Source organism: Oncorhynchus gorbuscha, linkage group LG16, assembly GCF_021184085.1.
Source record: "Oncorhynchus gorbuscha isolate QuinsamMale2020 ecotype Even-year linkage group LG16, OgorEven_v1.0, whole genome shotgun sequence".
Classification (NCBI taxonomy): Eukaryota; Metazoa; Chordata; class Actinopteri; order Salmoniformes; family Salmonidae; genus Oncorhynchus; species Oncorhynchus gorbuscha.
Window position 1 is genome coordinate 69,167,173 of NC_060188.1, and position 27,939 is coordinate 69,195,111.

General features: G+C 41.1%; 1 protein-coding gene across 4 annotated transcripts; it reads right to left on the minus strand.

Moving 5' to 3' along the window:
• Positions 1 to 57: 57 nt before the first annotated feature.
• LOC123998854 (ras-related protein Rab-6A) lies at positions 58 to 27,799 on the minus strand. Of its 4 annotated transcripts, none has more exons than XM_046304060.1 (8): positions 27,514 to 27,799; positions 15,205 to 15,263; positions 10,560 to 10,613; positions 9,343 to 9,448; positions 8,159 to 8,270; positions 7,010 to 7,103; positions 2,245 to 2,311; positions 58 to 2,032 (listed from the first exon to the last, which is right to left on the minus strand). In XM_046304060.1, exons 1-8 carry the CDS (start codon positions 27,581 to 27,583, stop codon positions 1,968 to 1,970), a joined length of 627 nt encoding a protein of 208 aa, XP_046160016.1. In that variant the 5' UTR covers positions 27,584 to 27,799; the 3' UTR covers positions 58 to 1,967. The 4 variants fall into 4 exon arrangements, with proteins under 4 accessions (XP_046160016.1, XP_046160017.1, XP_046160014.1 ...); XM_046304061.1 differs by lacking the exon at positions 9,343 to 9,448 and adding an exon at positions 9,614 to 9,719; XM_046304058.1 differs by lacking the exon at positions 7,010 to 7,103 and adding an exon at positions 7,456 to 7,549 and having other exon boundaries at positions 27,514 to 27,787.
• Positions 27,800 to 27,939: the final 140 nt, after the last annotated feature.

The window sequence follows — 27,939 nt, forward strand, 5'->3', positions numbered from 1 at the left end:
TTTTCCACACTAACATAACACCACTAAGTTCACAGGAAATAACCAGACAACTCCGTCTTTCCAGATTGCCTTGTCTAGTATTTATCAATTTATTATTCAACCATCAAAAACATTTCAGTTACTAAATGCAGACCTTTCTTGGGGATGTTGATAAGACACTGATGAATTCTAGCAGTGCAAATTATGCGCTTCATTGCACAGAGACGTGGCGGCGCAAAGCAGTTACAGTTTACCTCTAACATCCAGTTAAAACCATTTCAAAGAAAAAAGGTTACGAACTAAGAGACTTCCAAAAAAAAGTGGACTTTCCTCCCCAAAAAATACAAACATTGCACTGTTTTTTCTTCAGTTAAATTTGCATTTTGGGGTGGAGTAGAGGGGTAGTGATGTCACCAGAAGAGCTGGGACACGTTTGAAAATCAGGTGGTTGACAAAATACTCTTAGCCGTTTAGGGATCATCCCAACAATAATAGTATTAACAATAATACAAATGAAGAAACATGATCTATTAGAAATAAATATTACAAGTCATTATTAAATGAACATGTAAAATAATTATCATTAAACAAAAGATCAAAACAAAAACAAGCAAAGAAAAGAAATTACTCTAAAGTGTCAATATTATAACAAACCTAACAAAGCTAGGAAAACCCTAAACCATGGAAGCCCTCTACAATTAACACTTTTAAAAGGCATGTCTGCATATATTATGAAGTTGGGTTTGTGTTGAATTTGATACTTATTTCAATATACAAAAATCTTTTCGTAAACACTACTGTTCTCCAAAGCAATATATTTTCATCTATGATAATAATTGTACTCTTTAGAAAAAAGTAAAGACCTAACCAAGAGATAATAGAAAAATGGCAGCCAAGGTGAAGATAGCCTTCATTCATTTGTGAGGAAAAGTAAGGGACAAATTAAGGACTGTCGTGTAGTGGTAGTGAGACTGCCCTTGTGTTGTATAATGTCACGTCATTGTGGTGGGACTATGTGTTTGTGAGTTCTTGTGGTTTCCCTATAGTATCATCATGCCATGTTTCTGTGAAGTGACACTGTATGGCTGCTCTGTGGTGGGACTGTGTGTGTGTGAGTTCTTGTGGTTTCCCTATAGTATCGTCATGCCATGTTTCTGTGAAGTGACACTGTATGGCTGCTCTGTGGTGGGACTATGTGTGTGTGAGTTCTTGTGGTTTCCCTATAGTATCGTCATGCCATGATTCTGTGAAGTGACACTGTATGGCTGCTCTGTGGTGGGACTGTGTGTGTGTGTGTGTGTGAGTTCTTGTGGTTTCCCTATAGTATCGTCATGCCATGTTTCTGTGAAGTGACACTGTATGGCTGCTCTGTGGTGGGACTATGTGTGTGTGAGTTCTTGTGGTTTCCCTATAGTATCGTCATGCCATGTTTCTGTGAAGTGACACTGTATGGCTGCTCTGTGGTGGGACTGGCATTAGAAAGGGAGGTTGTTATGCTTAACTTTCACCCAGTGAGTGATATTGATTGGGGGCTGCTAAACTGTAATAATCCGTTTAGGACCCACTTATGGCAGAAACATTCCACTCAGTATCTATGGGTCTAGGTCCCTCACAGGCTGCCATCATTTGACAACTGTGCAACCAAACATTTCGGTACTACAGAAAAATAGGATACAGTGCTTGATTTTTGGGGGGATTTTGCCAAAGTAGAGTGAAAGATCAACTGAAATAAAATAGCCTTCACAAATAGCCTTGTTAAGCTTAAGGTCATCTCAGTGAGAGCGGGTTACCACGACGACAAGAATGGACAGGTAGTGTTCTTCTCTTTCAGGCTGGGGAGGAGTCAGGATTCAAGGGGTTCAGACAGAGGGAGAGCAGTCAAGCAGAATGAAAAAGGTGCAGTATAGAGAGACATAGGGGGAGTGAATAAACCAGGGTGAGAAGGATCAAGAACAAAGCACACGAGAGAGAGCGAATGAGTGAAAGAGTTAGCAGGAGCAGCCTCCTTCGCTGATGGGCTGTTCTGGGGGCTTCTCCAGCTTTATATCAATCACTGGGGGAGGAGGGGTTAAGGACCAACTCAAAGAGCTCAGACAGGAACACATGAAGTCTTTTCAAACACTTCCCATCTTCTCAATATGTTTTAATAGGTTTACAAGCTACCCAATTGCTGTAAATGTTTGAGTACAATCTGTTTCTACTATTGCCACTGAAAAACATGCATAGTCAGTCACACACACACGTTTCTGTGTAGAGTAAGGATACTGTCTTCTCTGCTCTTGTCCTGTGTGCTCTCCATGCCAGGGAGGGCAGCGGCCACGCGTCGGAACAGCTGCAGGGGAGAGAACAGACCTCGTTTGTCAGAGTCAGAACACTCCAACCTTCCTGCCTTGACACCAGGCCTGCAGCTCTGTGTGCTCTCGTTCTTCTTAGTACGTCGTCATTGGTAGGGCTGACAATTACCATATAACCATGGAACCGGCAGTCATGAATGAAGACTGTCATGAAAATACATTAACTGTAAAAAATGTACTTATTATTTGTGGAATGAACAGCTGACTGAAAACGGGGTGGTTTGCATGGTTGAGTCCGTTTCTGCTGTAACATGGGACTCTACAACGTGGCTCCTTACTGAAACAAACAAGATGTTGTAAAGTCTGCGGTTGCCTAGGCAACACCCCCCTCCCTGCAGCCTAGGTTGAAGATGAAGAGGATTATAATACCCCACAAATGGGACCAGCTATGCTAGTTGATTTTCTAAACAGCTTCCACATGGAATGACAAAGGTTAGGACAAGTTATCTTCCTCCTAGCTTCCAGCAGCAGCACATGCAGTCAGGAGTGGAGGAGAGGGGAAAATGTTTCTTTTTTTGCTATTCAAGCAGTTATTACGATGACCGCTGTCATTTGTCTGAACAATTAGTCATCCAAAATTCCCTGACCATCACAACTAGAGGCATTGAATTAAATAAATGTAAATTGGTTTAAGTTGGACAGCAGTAATCATATAAATTTCCTCCTCAAGAGGTAAATAAGCATCCCATACCTGCTGGAAAGGAGTTTAAGATCATGCAGATCTGATGTATTAAATAGAATCCTTTGATACTAGTCGGAGAAAATCACTTCAAATCAAACCTGGAGTGAGAATTATAAGTGCAAACATTTTACGCAGGTGTGAAAAAAATGCTGTAAAGTAAGAATGCTTTCAAAAATAGACATGTTAGATTATATTTATCAATTAACAAAATGCAGTGAGTGAACAGAAGAAAAAAATCTACATCAAACCAATATTTGGTGTGACCACTCTTTGCCTTAAAACAGCATCAACTCTAAGTACATTTGCACACAGTCTTTGAAGGAACTCAGCAGGTAGGTTGGCCCAAACATCTTGAAGAACTAACCACAGTTCTTCTGTGGATTTAGGCAGCCTCAGGTGCTTCCCTCTCTTCATGTAATCCCCAGGGATGAAAACTGCCAAGGGCCCAAAAAGGTGACACTTTTTTATGTTGCACTGAAACATGCAAAAATCCTTGCCCGGGGGAAATGCAGGTTTTAACTAATTAACCAAAGAATATGATCTATATGATCAGTCTGTGTGTAAAATAAAGTGGTTAATGTGAACCTAAAACACAGCAAAAGAATGTAAAGAAAGCAATCCAATGTTATTTGTTGCTTAGACTTTACAATCAAGTCTTGAGAAAAAAAACACACTAATATTGCAGTTAGCCATGACAGCCTTTATAATAGAACGCTCGTGACCACACACAAATATTGCACTTGGGAAAAAAACATCTTAAAGTTGGGCTACACTGCACACTATAACATGTGTCCACAGGCAGAAAGTGTACACTGTTCTACCATGTGCCAACTAAAGTGAGAAAGAGGGAAAGTGTGTGGTGTCCTTTCGCCTCTAGTGGCATCCAGCTTAAGCCAGGCCCAGCTCCAGCTACACTTGATCCCTGAATCCACTTGTTTAACTTTTTATGGCTGGGGGGGGGGCAGTATTGAGTAGCTTGGATGAACAAGGTGCCTAAAGTAAATGGCCTGCTCCTCAGTCTCAGTTTCTAATATATGCATTTTATTATTAGCATTGGATAGAAAACTCTAAAGTTTCTAAAACGGTTTGAATAATGTCAGTAGAACAGAACTCATATTGGCAGGCAAAATCCTGAGTTGAAATCAAAACAGGAAGTCAGAAATCTGAGCTTGTATGTATTCAGAGTCCCCAAAGAAATCCCCTTGAGATATGACTGATGTTGCACTGCCTAGGGGTTCCACTAGATGTCAACCATCAATAGAAATCATAATGAGGCTTCTATGTTGTTGTGGGAGTGAATGAGAGCAGAATATATCAGATGTCCATCAAGCAGCCATTTTGTGATAGCGCTTTTCCCTCATGGTATTCACTTGCGTTCCATTGCTCACGAAGACCAGAAGGAATACTCTGGTTGGAATTTTATTGAAGCTATTTGTTAAAAACATCCTAATGATTGATTCTGTACTTAGTTTGAAATGTTTCTTCGACCGGTAATATCACCTTTTGAAGTTTTTGTCCGATATAACGCTGACCAGAATTAGCGTTTGGATATGTATACCAAACGCGCTAACAAAAGACTATTTGCACATAAATAACGGACATTTTCGAACAAAACAAACATTTATTGTGGACCTGTGATTCCTGGAGTGCTTTCTGATGTAGATCATCAAAGGGAATATTTATCATGTAATTTCTTGTTTATGTTGACGCCATCTTTGCGGCTGTGGTGTTTTTACTTTTGAGCGCCGTCTCAGATTATTGCATTGCATGAGTTTCTTTTTCCGTAAAGGTTTTTTGAAATGTGACACAGCGGTTGCATTAAGGAGAGGTATATCTATAATTCCATGTGTATAACTTGTATTATCATCTCCATTTATGATGATTATTTCTGTTGAATGATGTGGCTATGCAAAAATCACTTTGTTTTTGGAACTAGTGAATCTAACGCACCAATGTAAACTGATTTTTTGACATAAATATGAACTTTATCAAACAAAACATGCATATATTGTGTAACATGAAGTCCTATGAGTGGCATCTGATGAAGATAATGCAAGGTTAGCGATTAATTAGATCTTTATTTCAGTTTTGTGAATGCTATATTTTGCTGAAAAATGGCTGTGCTTATTGTGGTTTGGTGGAGACCTAACATAATCGTTTGTAGTATTTTGCTGAAAAGCCTATTTGAAAATCGGACACTTGTGGGATTAACAACGAGAATAGCTTTAAAATTATATAAAAGACACACGTTTTAGGAATTGTAATTATGAGATTTGTGGTTTGAATTTGGCGCCCACTATTTTCACTGGTAGTTGTCATATCGATCCCGGTATCGGGATTGCAGCCATAACAGGTTTAACAAACAACGCCTCGTTTTCACCCAATTCTCTCATTCTGAAAATGAACCACATACTTTAGATGGAAAACATTACTTAACAGATAGTGGTTAGTTCGTGAGCTAGTTAACATTTCACACAGATTTCCAGGGTCCAGTAAGCGACTAACGCGTTATAACTTGAGGGTCGGCAAGGAGTCGAATACCAGTTAATACTATAGCGAATTGGTTAGGTTACTAATGTTAGCTCATCTGATGTTGTAACGTTAGCTAACAAACGTTAGCTAACAAACAAACGTTAGCTAACAAACAAACGTTAGCTAACAAACAAACGTTAGCTAACAAACAAACGTTAGCTAACAAACAAACGTTAGCTAACAAACAAACGTTAGCTAACAAACAAACGTTAGCTAACAAACAAACGTTAGCTAACAAACGTTAGCTGTTTGACTTTATAAGCAAGATCATTTTCACAACATTAACTCAATTATTTGATCAGATAAATTGGCTAATGTTGGTCAAAATTTCTCTGGCTAGCTAACGGAGAATTCGATCCAGCTAGCAAGATACTTAACAATGCTAATAGTTGTTCCCCCCTCACCTCAAACTTTGCAAATGCCAGTAGATTTTGGTTACAGCTTATTAAGCACGCATAATCACCTTCTCACCCGTCTCAGTGGTCAGACTTCTTACCTAATGTTACCGTTCAGGGGAGGCACTGCTGTAACTGACAAGCTGACTTTCCAGAGCGCGCTGATGCTGACATTCCAGAGCGCGCTGATGCTGACATTCCAGAGCGCGCTGATGCTGACATTCCAGAGCGCGCTGATGCTGACATTCCAGAGCGCGCTGATGCTGACATTCCAGAGCGTGCTGATGCTGACAAGTTGACATTCCAGAGCGTGCTGATGCTGACAAGCTGACATTCCAGAGCGTGCTGATGCTGACAAGCTGACATTCCAGAGTGTGCTGATGCTGACAAGCTGACATTCCAGAGCGTGCTAATGCTGTAACTGACAAGATGAAATTCCAGAGCGCGCTAATGCTGTAACTAGCACATTCTCTTCTTCCTTCAGTCACGTGCTGCGCTGCATTCTGTTATGTAAATTATCAGATGCCAATCAGATGCCTCCCTGAGGGTATTGCATGATGGATAAGTATCTGCCTTTACTTCTCAGCATTGAGGAGACCATTAATTCTGACCAAATCCCCAACTCCATTTGCAGAAATGCAGCCCCAAACTTGCAAGGAACCGCCACCATGCTTCACTGTTGCCTGCAGACACTCATTCGTGTACCGCTCTCTAGCCCTTTGACGAACAAACTGCCTTCTGCTACACACCAAATATGAATTTGATTTACATTTATTTTGTTCATTTTGCATTTAGTTAAATGATAAATATAATCTATTAACATGTCTATGTTTTACCATTTTTTCACACCTGCCTAAAACTTTTGCACAGTACTGCATGTCCCAGACCGGAGGCCAAAGTGGATGGTCTGTCCCAGGGTGCACAGGGGAACATTCTGGTCTTTAGTTATTATGGCCAACATGGGATGGATGGGCAAGAGTTCTGAAAATAATCCAAGGACCCCATTTAGTGTAAAGCAAGCCAGATTTAAGAGTGTGAGCACTGCACACACGCATGCTGTGCTCTACCTGTTTGACATTGTAGCCCGTCTTTGCACTTGTTTCAATAAACAGAACATTCAGCTCTTTGGCTCTCTGTTCCCCTTCCTCTGTGGTTATCTGTCTGCAATGTCCCACGACAACACACACACACATGAACGAGAAAACAACAAAAGAAAAAGAAAATGTGAAGATCGTGAAGGATCAACATGCCGTGTTTCCTCCCGCTACCCACTGCGGCAGCCTCTGCTCCGTCTAAAAGTGCCCATACAGCCAGACTCTCTAAAACATCTCAGAGCACCAGCGTAACTCCAGGTTCAATACACCACATATGATTCTAATTAAAGGCTCTTCATTATTGTAGCAATTGACCCTAAACCTCTGACTGTGATGAGTGACCTTTTCAAGGGTGAGCCGAGGCAGCAGCAGTGGCAGCATGGACGGAGAGAACGACTCAGCCACACACATACACTTACCTGCTTGACGTTGTATCCTGCTTTAGCACTAGTCTCAATAAACATTACATTTAGCTCTTTGGCCTTCCTCTCACCCTCTTCAATAGCAACTTGCCTGTGGTAGATAAGAGGGTTAAACATGCAAAACAGCAGCTTACAGTCAGTTCAGAGAATCTAAAGCATGCCAATCATTTGAAAACACAGCCGGAAAGCAAATCACAAAAAAAATGGGAATAGTACAAAGAAGTTGTTTAAAGGCATAAAAGCATTGAGGATTATAGTGCCAAACAATGTGTTAAAATAAAAAGGTCTATTTCATTATCACAATTGTTTGAACACACAAATGGATAAGACTCGAGGGTGAATCTCAATCTGAATCTGTGAATAATTAAACTAATTCTAGGCCATGCTGAGCTCCAAAGGCCGTCTCTGTGTGTGGACTGTTCAAACCCAGCCAGATTTGTCTCTAGAGAGCCTGTACCAAGTGACGAGGCTAATAAGTCCCTGCTTAGCTGTCTCTAGAGGGCAGTGTTTCTCTCGCTTAACACAGGAGGGCCTAAAGGTCTTTCAGGAACTCACTGTGGCACCAGTCTTAATCATTCTACAGTAACAATCAGTCGATTCATTAGTATGTTCTAATGGAGAGCCCTCCAGGACCTGGTCTGATGAGAACTGAAGAACTCTACAGGCTTACTGACATCATCCTTTAGTTATTATGTCACACCTTTTGTCTGCAAGGTCAGTCTTGTTTCCCACCAACATGATTATGACATCACTTCCTCTCTCCGTTCTGACATCATCAATCCATTTTGTGGTTTGCTGGAAAGAGTTGACGTCTGATAGAAGAGGGAGGGAGAGGGAGTTCAATGTTAATCTCAAAGTTGTGACAAGTACTGAATTATGGTAAGGAGCAGAATGACAGTGCAAATATAGAGACAGTGACAACAAATAAGAACATATCATTAAACTACATAAATCCATCTCCCATTTCCTATCCATCTAGGATTCTCTTATTATTTAGCCATATCCTTGTATTCTATCTTCCTGTCTGTCCAGCTAGATGTGGTGTTTGTTTTTCTGAAGAGACAGACTTCCTCTTCCAGTTAAATAGCCCTGCTGCAGTGCCATGTCTCCTTATACAGTATCTGCCCCTAACGGTCCTCAAACACACATGGTAGGAGAGACGTGAAAAAGGAGACATCTCTGAACATTACATAGAAAGGCTGCAATATGTTAATTTCATAATGGGCAAAATAGGCCTCTGAAGCAACATTAAAGCTGCCAATACCAATTATTTTAATTAAACCAATAAGACACTTCATTCTTTTGTACGTATGTGACAACAGAACTAGCAAGTAATTGGTGGCCATAATGGGGGGAAAACAGACATTAAGAAAGATAGCATAGAGAAATCAAGATAAAAAGGAAGGATAGAAAAGAAGTGATAGGTTGCTCTGTTGGGGAAAACAAGATGATAAATCTGCCATCCATGTATTCATGACCACAAATCTAAGAAACCACTAGACTATGGATTAAGTCTATGGTTCTTTAGTATTACAGATTTCACCGATTGATATTGTAGCCTAATTGGGTTTGCATGTAGTAAGATTAGCATAATCCTTTTAGATTTATTACAGAAACAGAAGCTTTCAGACAACAAAAAAATGCAAAAAGGGAACAAAAAATTACGCACTTGTCCAAGTGGACTCACATACAAAAAGAGTGGGAGTGAAAACATCTACAAACAAGAAAAGGGGACAAAGAGGAGGAAAGATATCTGGAAGGATAAAGAGGGTGGGAAAACAGAAAAAATGAAGAGGGACTTGAGCCAGCGGTGAAAAATGAGGACATCTTTTGTTTTGGTCAGCATCGTTCCATCACTTTTCCATCAATAGGGGCCGCACTCACTTGTGATGTCATAGACTACCACAGCCACGGTGGAATCTCGTATGTAGCTAGGGATCAGACTCCGGAAGCGCTCCTGGCCGGCTGTGTCCCAAAGCTGCAGTCTCACCTGAGCAGCACGTTAGCACCAGCACACAGGGAGAGAAGGAGAAGGGGAGAGATGGCGGAGAGGAAGAGGTGGTGGTAAGAGGGGAGAACTGGACGAGGGTTGAGGAGGGGTGGGGAGGGGCACGCACGCACGTCGAGTGGGCGGGGCGCGGAGGCGAGTACCTACTTGTGATGTCGTATACTACGACAGCTGCGGCAGAGTCTCTGATGTAACTGGGGATGAGGCTACGGAAACGCTCCTGCCCAGCCGTATCCCACAACTGCAACCTGATCTGTTGCGGATGGGAGGGGAAATAAAAGAAAAGGAAAAGGAAAAAGAAAGGATGAAAAGAAAATGAGAGAAAACGAGTGCAGAAACAAAGGAAAACATGAGGTAAGAAACCATAAAGAGTAAGGAAATAAAACAAAACCTAATCAACTCATGAGAGAAAAAAAAGGAGGGAGAGGGCTGCATGCAGGGAGTGTGTGACCATAGGAGGGGTGGTGAGGGCCAAGGGAATCATGGGTACTAGGCCTCATTTCTGAAATGTTCTTCCCTCGTTCAAACTTGATGTTTAATTTTAACATGAGAATGAAGAGAATATGAGCAGATGGGAAAAAGGGAAGAAAATAATGAGTGTCTGGAGAAGAAAGCTAGCAGGAAGGAAGATGCAAGGTAAGCGCCAATCCCAGGCCAGGCCGGCCCTCTGGCTTCTTTAAGGTGCTAGTGTGTGCACTGTCTGGTGTGTGTGTGTGTGCGTGCGTGCGCGCGAACCTGGGACAGGATAAGACACTGTTAGAGCAGACAGAATCAGGTCACAGGATACCCAGTATCATCAAAGTACCAGAAACCACCAGTGGCAAGGACTCAGGGACCTGTGTGATTGGGTGGGGGTGTGTGCGTGCGTGCCAGTTGAATGAGTACATTTTTTAATTTCAATGAAACTGGATTGAAGGGAGACATTTTCAAAATCACCATAATGAAATTAAACATTATTCAGTCAAATCACAATGCCAGTCATGACTAACAGACTCACTTAAAAACAAACTAATTCCTCTCATAATCAAGATATTATGACAAAATCAGCATGCTACCACTCAATGGAATTTAAAAAGGAGAAAGTAAAACTTACTGTTCTGTCTTCGAGGTACATGGTTTTAGACAAAAAATCTATTCCTATTGTGGCCTGGAAATGTGAAAGAACAAAGAGAATGAGACAGAACATTCTAACAATTATGATGGTAGATTGATAAGGAAAGGCTTGAGTACTGTACTTAAACTGAAGGAACAAACCTATTGCCAATGCACCTAAAAAAAAGTTAACTCAAATTTTCAATCAAAAGGAAAAAAAAAGTGTTCGCTGAATCGAACATATACAGTTGGCCCAAAATTAGCTCCAACTTAAAAATATATATATATATTTTTTTTTTAAGTATGCAAAAATGTAGTCTAATTTAAATTGTGGGTTTGCTCAACTTGTCTCATGTTCATTCAACTAGAAATGATTATTTGTGCATCATCACTAAACAAGGTTGTGGAACTAGTTACACAATGTGCTTTTGACATAGTAGAAAAATTGTAGCCTTACATTTAACAGACATGATTACATTGTGCATATTCAACTATACAGTAATTATTATTCAACATGTCCTGATTTGAACTCACAATCTCTTGTAGAGGTTGGCCGATTAATCAGAATGGCCAATTAATTAGGGCCGATTTCAAGTTCTCATAACAATCGGTAATCAGATGTTTCGGACACCGATTATGGCCGATTACATTGCACTCCACGAGGAGACTGGCTGATCACTTGTTACACGAGTACAGAAAGGAGCCACGGTCAGTTGCTAGCTAGCCTTAAACTTATGAAAAACAATCCATCTTAACATAATCACTAGTTAACTACACATGGTTGATGATATTACTAGTTTATCTAGCTTGTCCTGCGTGGCATATAATCGATGCGGTGCCTGTTAATTTATCATCGAATCACAGCCTACGTCGCCAAACGGGTGATGATTTAACAAGCGCATTCACAAAAAAAGCACTGTCGTTGCACCAATGTGTACCTAACCATAAACATCAATGCCTTTAAAATAAATACTCAAGTATATATTTTTTAAAACTGCATATTTAGTTACTACTGCCTGCCAACATGAATTTCTTTTAACTAGGGAAATTGTGTCACTTCTCTTGCATTCTGTGAAAGCAGTGTCAAGGGTATATGCAGCCTGGCTCGATGCGAACTGTGTGAAGACCATTTCTTCCTAACAAAGACCATAATTAATTTGCCAGAATCACGACATAACATTGAAGGTTGTGCAACGTAACAGCAATATTTAGACTTAGGGATGCCACCTATTAGATAAAATACACAACGGTTTCATATTTCACTGAAATAACAAATGTTTTGTTTTCTAAATGATAGGTTAATAATATGAACAAATACAGAAACTAAGGCTCGTATTTCTGTGTGTTTATTATATTAGAATTAAGTCTGATTTGATAGAGCAGTCTGACTGAGCGGTGGTAGGCAGCAGCAGGCTCGTAAACATTCATTCAAACAGCACTTTCTTGCATTTGCCAGCAGCTCTTCGCTGTGCTTCAAGAATTGCACTGTTTATGACTTCAAGCCTATCAACTCCAGAGATTAGGCTGGCAATACTAAAGTGCCTATATGAGCATCCAATAGTCAAAGGTATATGAAATACAAATGGTAGAGAGAAATAGTCCAATAAAGTCTTATAATAACTACAACCTAGTACCTGGGAATATGGAAGACTCATGTTAAAAGGAAACACCAGCTTTCATATGTTCTCAGCAAGGAACTTAAAATGTTAGCTTTTTTACATGGCAAATATTGCACTTTTACTTTCTTCTCCAACACTTTGTTTTTGCATCATTTAAACCAAATTGAACATGTTTCATTATTTGAGGCTGAATTGCTTTTGATGTATTATATTAAGTTAAAATAAAGTGTTCATTTAGTATTGTTGTAATTGTCATTATTACAAATGTATATATAAAAGTCTGCATGTATATATAAATATCGGTATCGCGTTGAAAAATCATAAAATCGGTCGATTTATAAATCTCTGGCTCACGGCGTACCAATCTTCCTGTTACGCCAGCATGTATGTGTCAATGACTGATTTCACCTGTATTGCTACACTTTGCAATTCAAAGTAAATCTCAGCTCTGTTAAAAATACACTCAAGTAAAACCATTTTATTTATCTCTGTCACTAGCCGGCAACCACCCGGTTACTCAACCCTGCACCTTAGAGGCTGCTGCCCGATGTACATAGAATTACTGGTCACTAATAAAATGTTTATATACTGTTTTACTCATTTCACATGTACAGTGGCAAGAAAAAGTATGTGAACCCTTAGGAATTACCTGGATTTCTGCATAAATTAGTCATCAAATTTGATCTGATCTTCATCTAAGTCACAACAATAGACAAACCGTGTGCTTAAACTAATAAGAAATTGTATTTTTCTTTTCTATATTGAATATTTATTTTATTTAACCAGGTGGGCCAGTTGAAAACAAGTTCTCATTTACAACTGACCTGGCAAAGATAAAGCAAAGCAGTGCGGCACAAACAGAGTTACACATGGGATAAACAAACGTACAATCAATAACACACTAGAAAAATCTATATACACAGTGTGTGCAAATGTATAAGATTAGGGAGGTAAGGCAATAAATAGGCCATATTGGCAAAATAATTACAATTTATCATATCATTTAAAACATTCACAGTGTAGGTTGGAAAAAAGTATGTGAAACTCCTAGGCTAATGACTTCTCCAAAAGCTAATTAGAATCAGGAGTCAGCTAACCTGGATTACAATCAATGAGACAAGATTAGAGATGTTGGTTAGAGCTGCCTTACCCCATAAAATAACTCACAAACTTTGAGTTTGCTATTCACAAGGAGCATTGCCTGATGTGAACCCATGCCTCAAACAAAAGAGATCTCAGAAGAACCAAGATTGAGAATTGTTGACTTGCATAAAGCTGGAAAGGGTTACAAAAGTATCTCTAAAAGACTTGTTCATCAGTCCACAGTAAGACAAATTGTCTATAAATGGAGAAAGTTCAGCACTGTTGCTACTCTCCCTAGGAGTGGCCGTAAGGGAAAGATGACTGCAAAATCACAGCGCAGAATACTCAATGAGGTTAAGAAGAATCCTAGAGTATCAGCTAAAGACTTACAGAAAACTCTGGAACATGATTGCATCCCTGTTGATGAGTCTCCGATACGTAAAAAAATAAACAAGAATGGTGTTCATAGGATGTCACCACGGAAGAAGCCACTGCTGTTCAAAAAAAAAAAACATCTGAAGTTTGCAAAAGTGCACCTGGATGTTCCACAGCACTACTGACAAAATATTCTGTGGACAGATGAAACGGCAGTTGAGTTGTTTGGAGGAACACACAACACCATGTGTGGAGAGAAGGAAAAAAAGGCACAGTACAACATCAAAACCTCATCCCAACTGTAAAGTATGCTGGAGGGAGCATCATGGTTTGGGGCTGCTTTGCTGCCTCAGGGCCTGGATAGCTTGCCATCACTGATGGAAAAATGAATTCAAGCTTATCAAAACATTTTGCAGGAGAATGTAAGGCTGTCTGCCTGCCAATTGAAGCTCAACAGAAGTTGGGTGATGCAACAGGACAATGACCCAAAACACCGAAGTAAATCAACAGAATGGCTTCAACAGAAGAAAATACACCTTCTGGAGTGCCACAGTCAGAGTCCTGACCTCAACCCAATTGAGATGCTGTGGCATGACCTCAAGAGAGCAGTTCACACCAGACATCCCAAGAATATTGCGGAACTGAAACAGTTCTGTAAAGAGGAATGGTCTAAAATTCCTCCTGACCGTGGTATAGGTCTGATCCGCAACTACAGAAAACATTTGGTTGAGTTTATTGCTGCCAAAAGGAGGGTCAGCTAGTTATTAAATCCAAGGGTTCACATACTTTCTCCACCCTACACTGTGAATGTTTACACGGTGTGTTCAATAAAGACATGAAAACGTATAATTGTTTGTGTTATTAGTTTAAGCAGACTGTCTATTGTTGTGACTTAGATGAAGATCAGATCAAATTTTATGACCAATATATGCAGAAATCCAGGTATTTCTTGCCACTGCATTCTAGTCAATACCACTGACATTGCTCATCTTTAATATGCATATATTTCTTAATTCCATTCTTTTACTTTTACATTTGTGTGTATTGTTGTGAATGGTTAGACACTACTTCACTTTTGGAGCTAGGAACACAAGCATTTAGCTTCACCCGCAATATCATCAGCTAAATATGTGTATGCGACCAATAAAATTTGATAATTTCTAGTAGAATTAAGATATGAGACAAGTTGAGCAAACACATTTTAAGTTAACAGGCAAAAATTCAGTTTTCTTAAGTTGGAGCCAAGTTTGGGTCAACTAAACATGTTAAATTCATGTAACTAGCCAAAATGTTACTTTTTTTTAAAGGCTGTGGAACCAGTTAGTTAATAATATTAGTTTAAACTACTTTTTTTTTTACAGCGTAGTCAAGCGCAGCACTACCACACCGGACTCAAATGGCTAATCATAAAGACTTACTAGCTGAATCAATTGCGTTTGTCTGGAGCAAAAGCCTGCCCACTCTGTAGTAGGACCAGGACTAGGGTTAGACATTGAGACCAGTGATGTAATAAACCTAGCCCTAACTATCATATCCAGATTCAACTCTGCATGTGTGGTCTAGCCTCACCTGGTAGGTGTTGTCGAAGCTGTCGTACATGAACCTGGTAATCAATGATGTCTTCCCCACTGAAAAACAAGACAGGCTCATGTTATGACCAACATTTTTATAACCCCATTAATCTGTGTAATAAAACATGTACTACAGTCGTGAAGGGCAAGTAACACACCAGTAAGGCTGGCAGATTATACTGACAAAACAGACAAGTCTCATTTCACACAGCCAACACAGAAATAGAATGAATCATTCCATTTCTATGAACTGACATGTTCCAGCCTGATTTGATGCATCAAATCTCCAGCAACTCCTCAGTCAATTTGCAGGCCACAGCTCAGCACAACTGTATGACTTGACTCCACCAACCATCCATCAAGAGGCCTGGAGTAAGAGTCCAGGAGGAGCTGTCTGAGTCTGTATACTCACCATAAGAAACCCAACACCACAATATAAACTGCAAATCAACAAGGGATTTCTGAGTGAAAAACCAGCAAAAATGACATAAGAAAATCATAAAACGTTTTTTTTTTGTATAGACTTGGAAAAACCCCTCTAAGGAATGCTGGGAGATTGTCAGTGGCGGTGCCGGCCCAGACCTGGCCCTCTGACACCAACACTCCCTCGCCCTGCACTGGCATGTGACAGCACTAAGGGAAATTAAAAGGGGGATTAAAAACAGGGAAGAGGCAGAGGCAAAACAAGAAGAATGGACAGCATTTTGTTTCATTGGTCCAGTTTACTACATTGTGGAATGCACAAGTATTCATTTCCAGTACAACCTCCCTCTCCCTACTCCTTTCTACCGCTTCCATGTATGTCTCACCCGGCCACTCTATCATATTAATGCTGTGTCACTGTTGAACCTGGCTGGGTAGCCTCAAGTCATGTATCCTGAGCAGAGCTCTCAAAAACACAGCCTAGGGAGCAGTGTCCAGAATCACAGTACACACAGCAATCTGTACCATCAATATAACACTACACTAAACTAGAGGTCGACCGATTAATCCAATTTTTTTATACCTAGGCAAGTCAGTTAAGAACACATTCTTATTTTCAATGACGGTCTAGGAACGGTGGGTTAACTGCCTCGTTCAGGGGCAGAACGACAGATTTTCACCGTGTCAAGTTGGGGGATCCAATCTTGCAACCTTACAGTTAACTAGTCCAACGCAATAACGACCTGCCTCTCTCGTTACACTCCACAAGGAGACTGCCGGTTAACGCGAGAGCAGTAAGCCAAGGTAAGGTGCTAGCTGCATTAAACTTCTTATAAAAAACAATCAATTATAATCACTTGTTATCATCAACCATGTGTAGTTATTACAAGATATTATCTAGCGTGTCCTACGTTGCATATAATCTAACTGAGCATACAAGCATCTAACTGAGCGGTGGTAGGCAGAAGCAGGCGCATAAACATTCATTCAAACAGCACTTTCGTGTGTTTTGCTAGCAGCTCTTCCTTGTGTGTCAAGCATTGCGCTGTTTATGACTTCAAGCCTATCAACTCCCGAGTTGAGGCTGGTGTAACCGAAGTAAAATGGCTAGCTAGTCAGCGCGCGCTAATAGCGTTTCAAACGTCACTCGCTCAGCCTTGGGGTGGTTGTTTTCCCTTGCTCTGCATGGGTAACGCTGCTTCGATGGTGGCTGTTGTCGTTGTGTTGCTGGTTTGAGCCCAGGGAGGAGCGAGGAGAGGGACGGAAGCTATACTGTTACACTGGCAATACTAAAGTGCCTATAAGAACATCAATAGTCTAAGGTATATGAAATACAAATGGTATAGGAGAGAAATAGTCCTATAATAACTACAACCTAAAACTTCTTACCTGGGAATATTGAAGACTCATGTTAAAAGGAACCACCAGCTTTCATATGTTCTCATGTTCTGAGAAGGGAACTGAACCGTTAGCTTTCTTACATGGCACATATTGCACTTTTACCTTCTTCTCCAACACTTTGTTTTTGCATTATTTAAACCAAATTGAATGTTTCATTATTTACTTGAGGCTAAATTGATTTTACTGATGTATTATATTAAGTTAAAATAAGTGTACATTCAGTAGTTGTAATTGTCATTATTACAAATAAGTTAAAAAAAAAAAAAAATAGGCCGATTAAACCCCCCAATAAATCGGTATCGGCGTTGAAAAAAACATAATCAGTCGACCTCTACACTAAACAACATTGGAACGAATGTGTGCAGGATTTCAGCACAAGGGACAGGCAGTCTATATTTTGCTACATTTAATAGGCCTACTAGCTAGGGGAGGTTGGGAAACAGTGGCTCAGCCTGACCTTTTGGTCCCGTCATTCATTCAAATACAAAATTATTCTCTGCAATGCATTCCTCAATCAATTTAGAGTATGCCTAATCTCTATGTCTATTGGTTATCAGGAAGATAATCAGGCAATCAAATAACAAATAGACAAAGCTGAAGAGGTCAGCCTGCCCATTGTGTGACCTCTAAAATACACCCAGGTCAATATGTGTGGCCCTATGGCCAGGGTGGGAAATTAACGTTTTGGTCCACCAGCAACTGTGGCAGATAGATACGTTTACACACACACACAAAAAAACGTCCTCTCACTGTCAACTGCGTTAATTTTCAGCAAACTTAAATATTTGTATGAACATAACAAGATTCAACAACAAACTGAACAAGTCCCAGACATGTAACTAACAAATGGAATAGTGTGTACCTAAACAAAGGGGGGGGGGGTCAAAATCAAAATTCAGTATCTGAATGTAATACTGCAGTGCATCTCCTCCTCATGGACTGCATCAGATTAGCCAGTTCTTGCTGTGAGATGTTATCCCACTCTTCCACCAAGGCACCTGCAAGTTCAATGACATTTCTAGCGGGGACTGGACGGCCCTAGCTCTTACCCCCCGATCAAACAGGTCCCAGACGTGCTCAACAGAATTGAGATCCGGGCTCTACGCTGGCCATGGCAGAACACAGACATTCCTGTCTTGCAGGAAATCACGCACAGAACGAGCAGTATGGATGGTGGCATTGTCATGCTGGAGGGTCATGTCAGGATGAGCCTGCAGGAAGGGTACCACATGTGGGAGGAGGATGTCTTCCCTGTAACGCACAGTGTTGAGATTGCCTGCAATAACAACAAGCTCAGTTCGATGATGCTGTGACACACCGCCCCAGACCATGATTGACCCTCCACCTCGATCCCACTTCAGAGTACAGGCCTCAGTGTAACGCTCAATCCTTTGATGATAAACACAAAGCCGACCATCTCCCATAGTGAGACAAAAACCGCGACTCGTCAGTGAAGAGCACGTTTTGCCAGTCCTGTCTGGTCCAACGACAATGGGTTTGTGCCCATAGGCAACGTTGTTGACTGATGTCTGGCGAGGACCTGCCTTACAACAGGCCTACAAGCCCTCAGTCCAGCCTCTCTCAGCCAATTGCGGACAGTCTGAGCACTGATGGAGGGATTTGGTGTTCCAGGTGTAACTCAGGCAGTTGTTGCTGCAATCCTGTACTGCAGGTGTGATGTTCAGATATACCGATCCTGTGCAGGTGTTGTTACGTGGTCTGCCACTGCAAGGACAATCAGCTGTCTGTCCCATCTCGCTGTAGCGCTGTCTTAGCATCTCACAGTATGGACATCGCAATTTATTGCCCTGGTCACATCTGCAGTCCTCATGCCTCCTTGCAGCATGTCTAAGGCACGTTCACGTAGATGAGCAGAGACACTGAGTATCTTTCTTTTGGTGTTTTTCAGAGTCAGTAGAAAGGCCTCTTTAGTGTCCCAATATTTCATAACTGTGACCTTTAATTGCCTACCATCTGTAAGCTGTTAGTGTCTTAACGATCGTTCCACAGGTGCATGTTCATTAAATGTTTATGGTTCATTGAAAAAGCATGGGAAACAGTGTTTAAAAACCTTAACAATGAAGATCTGAAGATATTTGGATTTTTACGATTTATCTTTGAAAGACAGGGTCCTGAAAAAGGGAAGTTTCTTTTTTTGCTGAGTTTACATTTAGTTGAAGTTTGAAGTTTAAATACACTTTAGCCAAATACATTTAAACTCAGTTTCACAATTCATGACATTTAATCCTAGTAAAATGCCCTGTTGTAGGTCTGTTAGGATAACCACTTTCTTTTAAGAATGTGAAATGAATGTCAGAAGAAAGTTCTCTTTCATCACATTCCCAGTGGGTCAAAAGTTCACATGCACTCAATTAGTATTTGGTGGCATTGCCTTTAAATTGGTTAACTTGGGTCAAATGTTTTGGGTAGCCCTTCCACAAGCTTCCCACATTAAGTTGGGTGAATTTTGGCCCATTCCTCCTGATAGAGCTGGTGTAAATGAGTCAGGTGTGTAGGCCTCCTTGCTCGCACACACTTTTTCAGATCTGCCCACAAATGTTCTATGAGGTCAGGGCTTTGTGATGGCCACTCCAATACCTTGAATTTGTTGTCCTTAATCCATTTTGCCACAACTTTGGAAGTATGCTTGGGGTCATTGTCCATTTGGAAGACCCATTTGTGACCAAGATTTAACTTCCTGCGTTGAGATGTTGCTTCAATATATCCACAATTTTCTTTCCTCATGATGCCATCTATTTTGTGAAGAGCACCAGTGCCTTCTGCAGCAAAATACCCCCACAACATGATGCTGCCACCCCTGTACTTTACTGTTGGGATAGTGTTCTTCGGCTTGCAAGCCTCCCCTTTTTTCCCTCAAACGTAACGATGGCCATTATGGCCAAACAGTTCTATTTTTGTTTCATCAGACCAGAGGACATTTCTCCAAAAAGTTTCTGCAAACCGTAGTCTGTCTTTTTTAATGGAGCTTTTGTAGCAGTGGTTTCTTCCTCATCAAATCTACACACAATAACTATGACAAAAGCTTTGAAATTCTTGCAAATGTATTAAAAATAAGAAACAAAATTACCTTATTTACATCATTATTTCAGACCTTTTGCTATGAGCCTCGAAATCAAGTTCAGGGTCTTCCTGTTTCCATCATTGAGATGTTCCTGCAACTTGGAGTCTGTGGTAAAATTCTATTGATTGGACATGATTTGGAAAGGCACACACACACACACACACATTTATATAAAAAGGTCCCACAGTTGACAGTGTATGTCAGAGCAAAAGCCATGAGGTCGAAGGAATTCTCCGTAGAGCTCAGAGATAGGCTTGTGTCGAGGCACAGATCTGCAGCATTGAAGGTCCAAGAACGGTGGCCTCCATTCTTAAATGGAAAAAGTTTGGTACCACCAAGACTTCCTAGAGCTAGCAGCCTGGCCAAACTTCACAATTGGAGAAGGGCCTTGGTCAGGGAGGTGATCAAGAACCAAAATGGTCACTCTGGAGGTCTGTCAGAGTTCCTATGTGAAGATCAGAGAAACTTCCAGAAAGACAACCATCTCTGAAACAAGATTCTCTGGTCTAATGAAACAAAGATTGAACTCATTGGCCTGAATGCCAAGCGTCACACCTGGAGGAAACCTGGCACCATCCCTACAGTGAGGCATGGTGGTGGCAGAATCATGCTGTGGGGATGTTTTTCCAGCAGCAGGGACACTAGTCAGGATCAAGGGAAAGATGAAAAGAGCGAAGTAGAGAGATCCTTGATGAAAATCTGCTCCAGAGCACTCAGACTGGGGCAATGGTTCACCTTCCAACAGGATAACAACCCTAAGCACACAGCCAAAACGGCACAGGAGTGGCTTTGGAACAAGTCTCTGAATGACCTTGAGTGGCCCAGCCAGAGCCTGGACTTGAACCGATCTAACATCTCTGGAGACACCTGAAAATAGCTTTGCAGCGACGCTTCCCCATCCAACCTGACAGAGATTGAGAGGATGTGCAGAGAAGACTGGGAGAAACTTCCCAAATACAGATGTGCCAAGCTTGTAGCGTCATACCCAAGACTCAAAGCTGTAAATATTGCTAAAAGTGCTTCAACAAAAGTACTGAGTAAAGGGTCTGAATACTTATGTAAATGTGACATTTCCTTCTTTCCTCTTCCCCACCCCCCAAAAAGGTTTTTGCTTTGTCATTATGGGGTAGTGTGTGTAGATTGAGGGGCAAAAAAAACACACGATTTTATACATTTTAGAATAAGCCTGTAACGTAACAAAATGTGGAAAAATGTCAAGGGATCTGAATACTTTGAATGCAGTGTATAGTGTAGCAAATGGTCATCTAAACTGCTGTGAAATATGTTTTCCATAACCAAAAATATTTACATTTCAGCTGGTGTACAAAATCAAAAGAGGCAAAACAAAAGCGGGAAGCATAGAAATAAGAGATCTACCACTTCTTACTTGCTTTCAAATGAGAATGATAGATCTAGAACTCACATTGCTATGTGAATTTGGTCAAGTCTCCCAAAAAGATAGATATCTATCTATAGCAACTTCAACAATGATAGCCCCTTGAATCATTCAGAAAAGATGACGGTTTCGGCTGGGAAGAATGTGGACGTCTTTACTGTCGTGTAAAAATGGGTACAGAAAAAAAGCTGACCCACTAGGAAGGTGTAACTGACACTTCAGCGTGAGAACGACACTTATCAAGAGAGCTAGTTCCACCCATTCCCCTTCTCTATAGCGAGCCCTTCATCTGGCCCACTGAATGTTGTTAACCTCCCAAAGAGAGGATACGAGAGCAAAGGGAGGGTGGAAGACAAATGACACAGAAAGGAATGTGTAAAGAAAAAAAAAGTGAGTTGGCCTCAATTCTCAGCTTTAAAGATCCCCTTTCTCTCACACCTGTTTTAATTATTAATATGCTCTGCTGGCAATCTATGTACCTCAGTGTGTGGGTGAGTGTCTGTGCCCTCCCTCTTTTTAAACAGGTCAAATATCTTCCTTAGATGACCGATCCTAAAACTCACAGCCTCTTCTCCCAAACCCCTCATCCTTCCCAGACCCCTCCCAAACCAGCAGGTTCACCCCTCCACCCATTTCCCTCATGGTAGGACATCCAGCCGCCCCCCCCCCGACACAAGTCTCCTGTCAGCTCCATTCCCACCAATACCCGTTCCCACTCCTATTGTTTTGTAGTCAGTGCCAGTGGGCAGACAAAGGCAGTCTGCATTTGGGAAAGTTCAAAAGAATGTTTAAATGAGCCAAAATGCAGAGGCCCACCACTTCCTAAATACAAAATTGTATTTGGTCTTTCATTGAATTAATAAACACAAGAGTTGTTGGTTAGCACATTTTTACTTACCAGGTCAGTTGTCTAAAAAGTGGGAACACTTTACAGACACAACTTGGGAAAGAGTTGCCGGGGCGATGATAGTTGAAGCTAGGGATGATTAGGTGGCCAGGGTAATATGATGGCCATCTTGGGAATCAGCCAAGACACCAGGGTAAACACTCCCTCCCTACTCTTATCAGGACCTCGATTTAACATCTCATAATTATTGGGAAGGGTAGGCCTAACTTGGTAGGGTCTGGGTTTAGAGTCAGGCCATCCTCTCAAACATGTTATTACACTAATAAGACTTAATTGTGAAAAAAAACCTGGAATGTAAAGCAGAGGAGGCTGGTGGGAGGAGCTATCGGAGGATGGGCTCACTGTAACGGCATAAATGGAATGGTACCAAACAAGACCAATTTAAACAACGTGCCGGACCCGGTTCCACTGAGTCTTCCCACTATACTCAGCTTAATGGGAGTCTGTGGACATTACATATCAAACAAAAATCTGGAGTGTGAAATGTATTGTGTGTGAGTTTCCCAGCGGTGAGGGATTTATACTGACCAGGCCCATGTCTGCACATGAAAAGGCAGTAGATAGTTTGTCACCCTGATCCAGTGTCAATCTCTCACGCCAGTGCGGAAATCCACATTTACATAAATGTATGTGGGGTGAGGTCAGTAGGGGCAGGACGATATCAGTATCTCCATACTCGTTAGTATCATCATTAACTTCTTTAGCACCGGTTCTAGTGGCATGCATTCAAAATGAGTAGCTTTTCTTTTGCAAAATAACTATGAATTACCCAACTTATTTTGAAATAATTATCAACATATGAACACCAAATTAAGGTGTGGGATGTTCACTGTATTACAAGGAACAATAGCAGGTGTATTTCGCTCCAGTAGCTGGCATATTCTGTCCGTTCATAATTCACCTGGGGTGGCAGGGTAGCCTAGTGTTAGAGCGTTGGACTAGTAACCGGAAGGTTGCAAGTTCAAACCCCCGAGCTGACAAGGTTGTTCTGCCCCTGAACAGGCAGTTAAACCCACTGTTCCTAGGCAGTCATTGAAAATAAGAATTTGTTCTTAACCGACTTGCCTAGTTAAATAAAGTTAAAATAAAATACCTGTGGGAACATACCGGCTCTCAAAACCCGACAACAGAAAGAGTTGGCCAATACTGAGAGATTGTTTGGGAGGAAATTACCTCAGCCCTCGAATTGCATTTAAAAACTACTTAATCCCTTGTACTGCTCACTTCTAAAGTGGATACAAAGCATTCAGACCACTCAACTTTTTCCACATTGTTACATTACAGAATTATTCTAAAATGGATTAAATTGTTTTCCCCCCCCATCAATCTACACACAATACACCAGAATGATGAATCAAAAACAGTTGACATTTCTTGCAAAATATATTTTTGTTTAAAAAAAATTACCTTGAAATATCACATTTACATAATGTGATATTTCAGTTTTTACATCTGGTTTCCTCCAGATGTGATGCTTGGCATTCAGGCCAATGAGTTCAATCTTGGTTTCAGACATCAGAATCTTGTTTCTCATGGTCTGAGAGTCTTTAGGTGGCTATTGGCAAACTAAGCGGGCTGTGATATGCATTTTACTGAGTGGCTTCCATCTGGCCACTACCATAAAGACCTGATTGATGGAGCGCTGCAGATATGGTTGTCATTCCAGAAGGTTCCCCCATCTCTATAGAGGAACTCTGGAGCTCTGTCAGAGTGACCATCGGGTTCTTGGTCACCTTCCTGACCAAGGCTCTTCACCTCCGATTCCTCAGTTTGGCCCGGCGGACAACTCGAAGAAGTGTCTTGGTGGTTACAAACTTCTTCCATTTAAGAATGATAGAGGCCATTATGTTCTTGGGGACCTTCAATGGTGCAGATTTTATTTTAAAGAATAAATAAAATGGATTTTTATTTGATTTGAAGGGCGATGCTCCCGCCAGAAACTCGCTCCACCCTCCAGTCAAACCAGCTCCACTCACATAATCTGATCCACGCACAATCTCGCAGCGTAGCCAATGGCTGTGATACTGCCCTCAGTACAAGACAATGAGAACACCCCCTCAATTGGGTAAAAGGAACACATTATTATTGCCGAGCATTGGATTTCATTATTATATTGCCTATGTTCAAAGAGATTTAGACAATGACTCCACGCGAACTAAAGAGATACGGACAAAATAAAGTGCATTCGGTAAATATTATAAAATGAATTAAATACTTTTAAAAATTGCTCAATCTACACACAATACCCCATAAGGACAAACCGAAAACAGGTTTAGAAATGTTTGCAAATTTATTACAAATAAAAAAACTGAAATATCTTATTTACATAAGTATTCAGACCCTTTGCTATGAGACTCAAAATTGAACTGTTGCATTCTGTTTACATTGATCATCCTACAAATCTTTCTACAACTTGATTGGAGCCACATGTGGTAAACTCAATTCATTGGACATGATTTGGAAAGGCACACACCCGTCTATATAATGTTCCACAGTTGACAGTGGTCTGGTCTTGGTCTGGGAGGTGACCTAGAACCCGATGGTCACTCACAGAGCTCCACACTTCCTCTGTGGAGATGGGAGAACCTTCCAGAAAGACAAAAATCTCTGCAGCACTCCACCAATCAGGACTTTATGGTATTGGCCAGACAGAAGCCCCACCTCAGTAAAAGGCTCGAAAGCCCTCTTGGAGTTTGCCAAAAGGCACCTAAAGACTCTCAGCAGCAACAAGCTGTGGGGTTTTTCAGTGGCAGGGAAAATAGTCAGGATCGAGGGAAAGATGAACAGAGCAAAGTAGAGAGATCCTTGATGAAAACCTTTTCCGTGGCACTCAGAACCTCAGACTGGGGGCAAAGGCTCACCTTCAAAACAGCTGTGCAGCGATGCTCCCCATCCAACCTGACAGAGCTTGAGAGGATCTGCAGAGACGAATGGGAGAAACTCCCCAAAGACAGGTGTGCCAAGCTTATAGTGTCATACCCAAAAGATTTGAGGCTGTAATCGCTGCCAAAGGTGCTTCAACAAAGTACTGAGTAAAGGGTCTGAATATTTATGTAAATGTGATATTTCAGTTTGTATATTTTAATACATTTGCAAAAATTGTCATTATGGGGTATTGTGTGTAGATGAGGGGGAAAAAAACAATTGAATACATTTTAATATATGCCATTTAGCAGACGCTTTTATCCAAAGCGACTTACAGTCATGTGTGCATACATTCTACGTATGGGTGGTCCCGGGGATTGAACCCACTTCCCTGGCGTTACAAGCGCCATGCTCTACCAACTGAGCTACAGGACCATAGGGCTGTAACGTTACAAAATATGGAACAAGTTAAGGGGTTTGAATACTTTCGGAATGCACTGTATTGAAGTGCCATACAGATGGAGGTTGCTTTCTTGTGCGGCTACAGCACATTGTATCCCTATGGGCTAAACTGTTGAGGATAGATGGCCAGTCCCATATGGGCTTCCACACAATCCCCCCCATCCGTCCGTCCGTGTTACCCAGCAACAGCCCCAAAACATCACTGCTCTAGAGGAGATCTGCATGGAGGAATGGGCCAAAATACCAGCAACTGTGTGAAAACCTTCTGAAGACTTACAGAAAACATTTGACCTCTGCCAAAGGGTATATAACAAAGTATTGAGATAAACCTTTGTTATTGACCAAATACTTATTTTCCACCATAATTTGCAAATAAATTCATTAAAAATCCTACAATGTGATTTTCTGGATTTTTTTCTCTCATTTTGTCTGTCATAGTTGAAGTGTACCTATGATGAACATTACAGGCCTCTCATATTTTTAAGTGGGAGAACTTGCACAATTGGAGGCTGACTAATTACTTTTTTGCCCCACTGTATATTTGAAGCGTAGCATGGGTTCTGGTTAAAGGAGGGGGATGTTTGTTGCTGACAGTGGTATATAGGATAGCCTACTTTATAGCTGTGCCTACGATGAGAGGAACAGATTGACGTACAGCCCACCCCCTCAGCAGTGCTGTGATCAGGCTGGTCACCCAGGCTTCACAATGCAGCATTCCAGTCCTTGGTTCTCCCTCAATGCACTTTCATACTGAAAACCACAGGCCTTAAATCAGGGTGGTTCTGTCTGCAATGTATGTTGTAGGAAAGTTGGGTTTCAGGTATACCGGATCCATCCAGCATATACAATAGCTCAAATTCTCAGAATCAGAGATAGGCAGATTGTTTCATAAGAATGGTGATGCTTTTTAAAATCACAATTGCCACCACATGAGAATAGAGAGCTGTTGAAATGTACAATATGAAGTCCCCACATCAGAGAAAAATACAGTGCTGGCTGGCAGGCAGGCGCCTATAAATGAACCATATAACGTTGATACTTGGTTTGACATGCAATGAGACAGACGTCTTTCTTGGCACAGAGGCTGTCTTTAGCAAGAGTGACGACTGAGATGGTTAGCACCAGAAACTCTACAGCCGCTCTGAAAACCAAAGACAAATCTGACTGAACACACACACCAGAGCAAACCCTAGCTATAGTTATACAATAGGGGCTAGTTATTGTAGTCGTAGTATGTAGCATCTAGCTAGGTTAGTGGTTCATGTATTGATATTAGCTAACGTTATTTTAGCTAACGTTACAAACCGACTGCTGACTGTAACTAGAAACAATTAGTCTCCCAACAGCTTGTTAGTTTAGTTAACTTGCTAGCCTAAATAGCTAGCTTCCTGACCTGTGTCGAAAACATTAGTTAGAATAACTGGCTTGCGCTGCCAAATAGTTAGCCAACTAACCATATATTAGTTAGCAATGTAAACATTTGAGATCACCGAAAGGTTAAGTTAAATATCAATGATCGGTAATCGTAGCTAGCTATATAACTGAATCGCCATGGTCTCAGTTGTATAATAGCAGTCGGTAGATATCGATTAAAAAAAGAGACTCGCCCAAGATGAACAGGGCTGGCATTAGCTAGCTAGCCAGCCAGCTAGCTAAGTTAGCAAGCTTTTGATCACATAGCTAGCTATTTAGCGAACTCCGTGTTAAAACTATGTCTCATTTTCAACCTTGGCCGAACGTTACATCATATAGTTTCCAGTTGTACACTTACCGCTCTGCTCGCCAAGAAAGACTAATTTAAATTTCCTTAGAGGGTTTCCAAAATCTCCTGCCGCGGTCATGACTGCAGTATAGTTAGGCAGGCAAAGGCAAGTTGTAGACTGGGAAAAACACACTAGGGCCCTACTTCAGTGAGCTAGCTAAATCGCTAGCTAGCCAATTCGTTAGCTACCTAGCATTAAGCAATGCTCCTCTAGTGCAGTATATTGGCCAGACTGGCAGTCGGTGAGTTTAATAGGTAATTGGCTAGCTAAACCTCAGCACTCCCCCCAGTGTGTTGTGAGCAACATTGGCGTGAACAACAATAGTGGAATCGGCGGTTACTTCAAAATAAAAGTCACCAATTGATCATGCAAACTGATTTTTAAAAAAAAGAGTAGAATCATGCCAGAATTGGCCTAGATAATGCTAAACAAGG

Bases quoted from the DNA above. Each gene is read 5' to 3' on its own strand.
- LOC123998854 (XM_046304060.1), bottom strand. From the start codon at position 27,583: ATGACCGCGGCAGGAGATTTTGGAAACCCTCTAAGGAAATTTAAATTA. The intron at 10,614-15,204 runs GTGAGGCTAGAC...TCACATTTCCAG, and splicing joins GCTTCGACAACACCTACCAG to GCCACAATAGGAATAGATTT. The intron at 9,449-10,559 runs GTAAGTTTTACT...CGTGCTGCTCAG, and splicing joins TGTACCTCGAAGACAGAACA to GTGAGACTGCAGCTTTGGGA.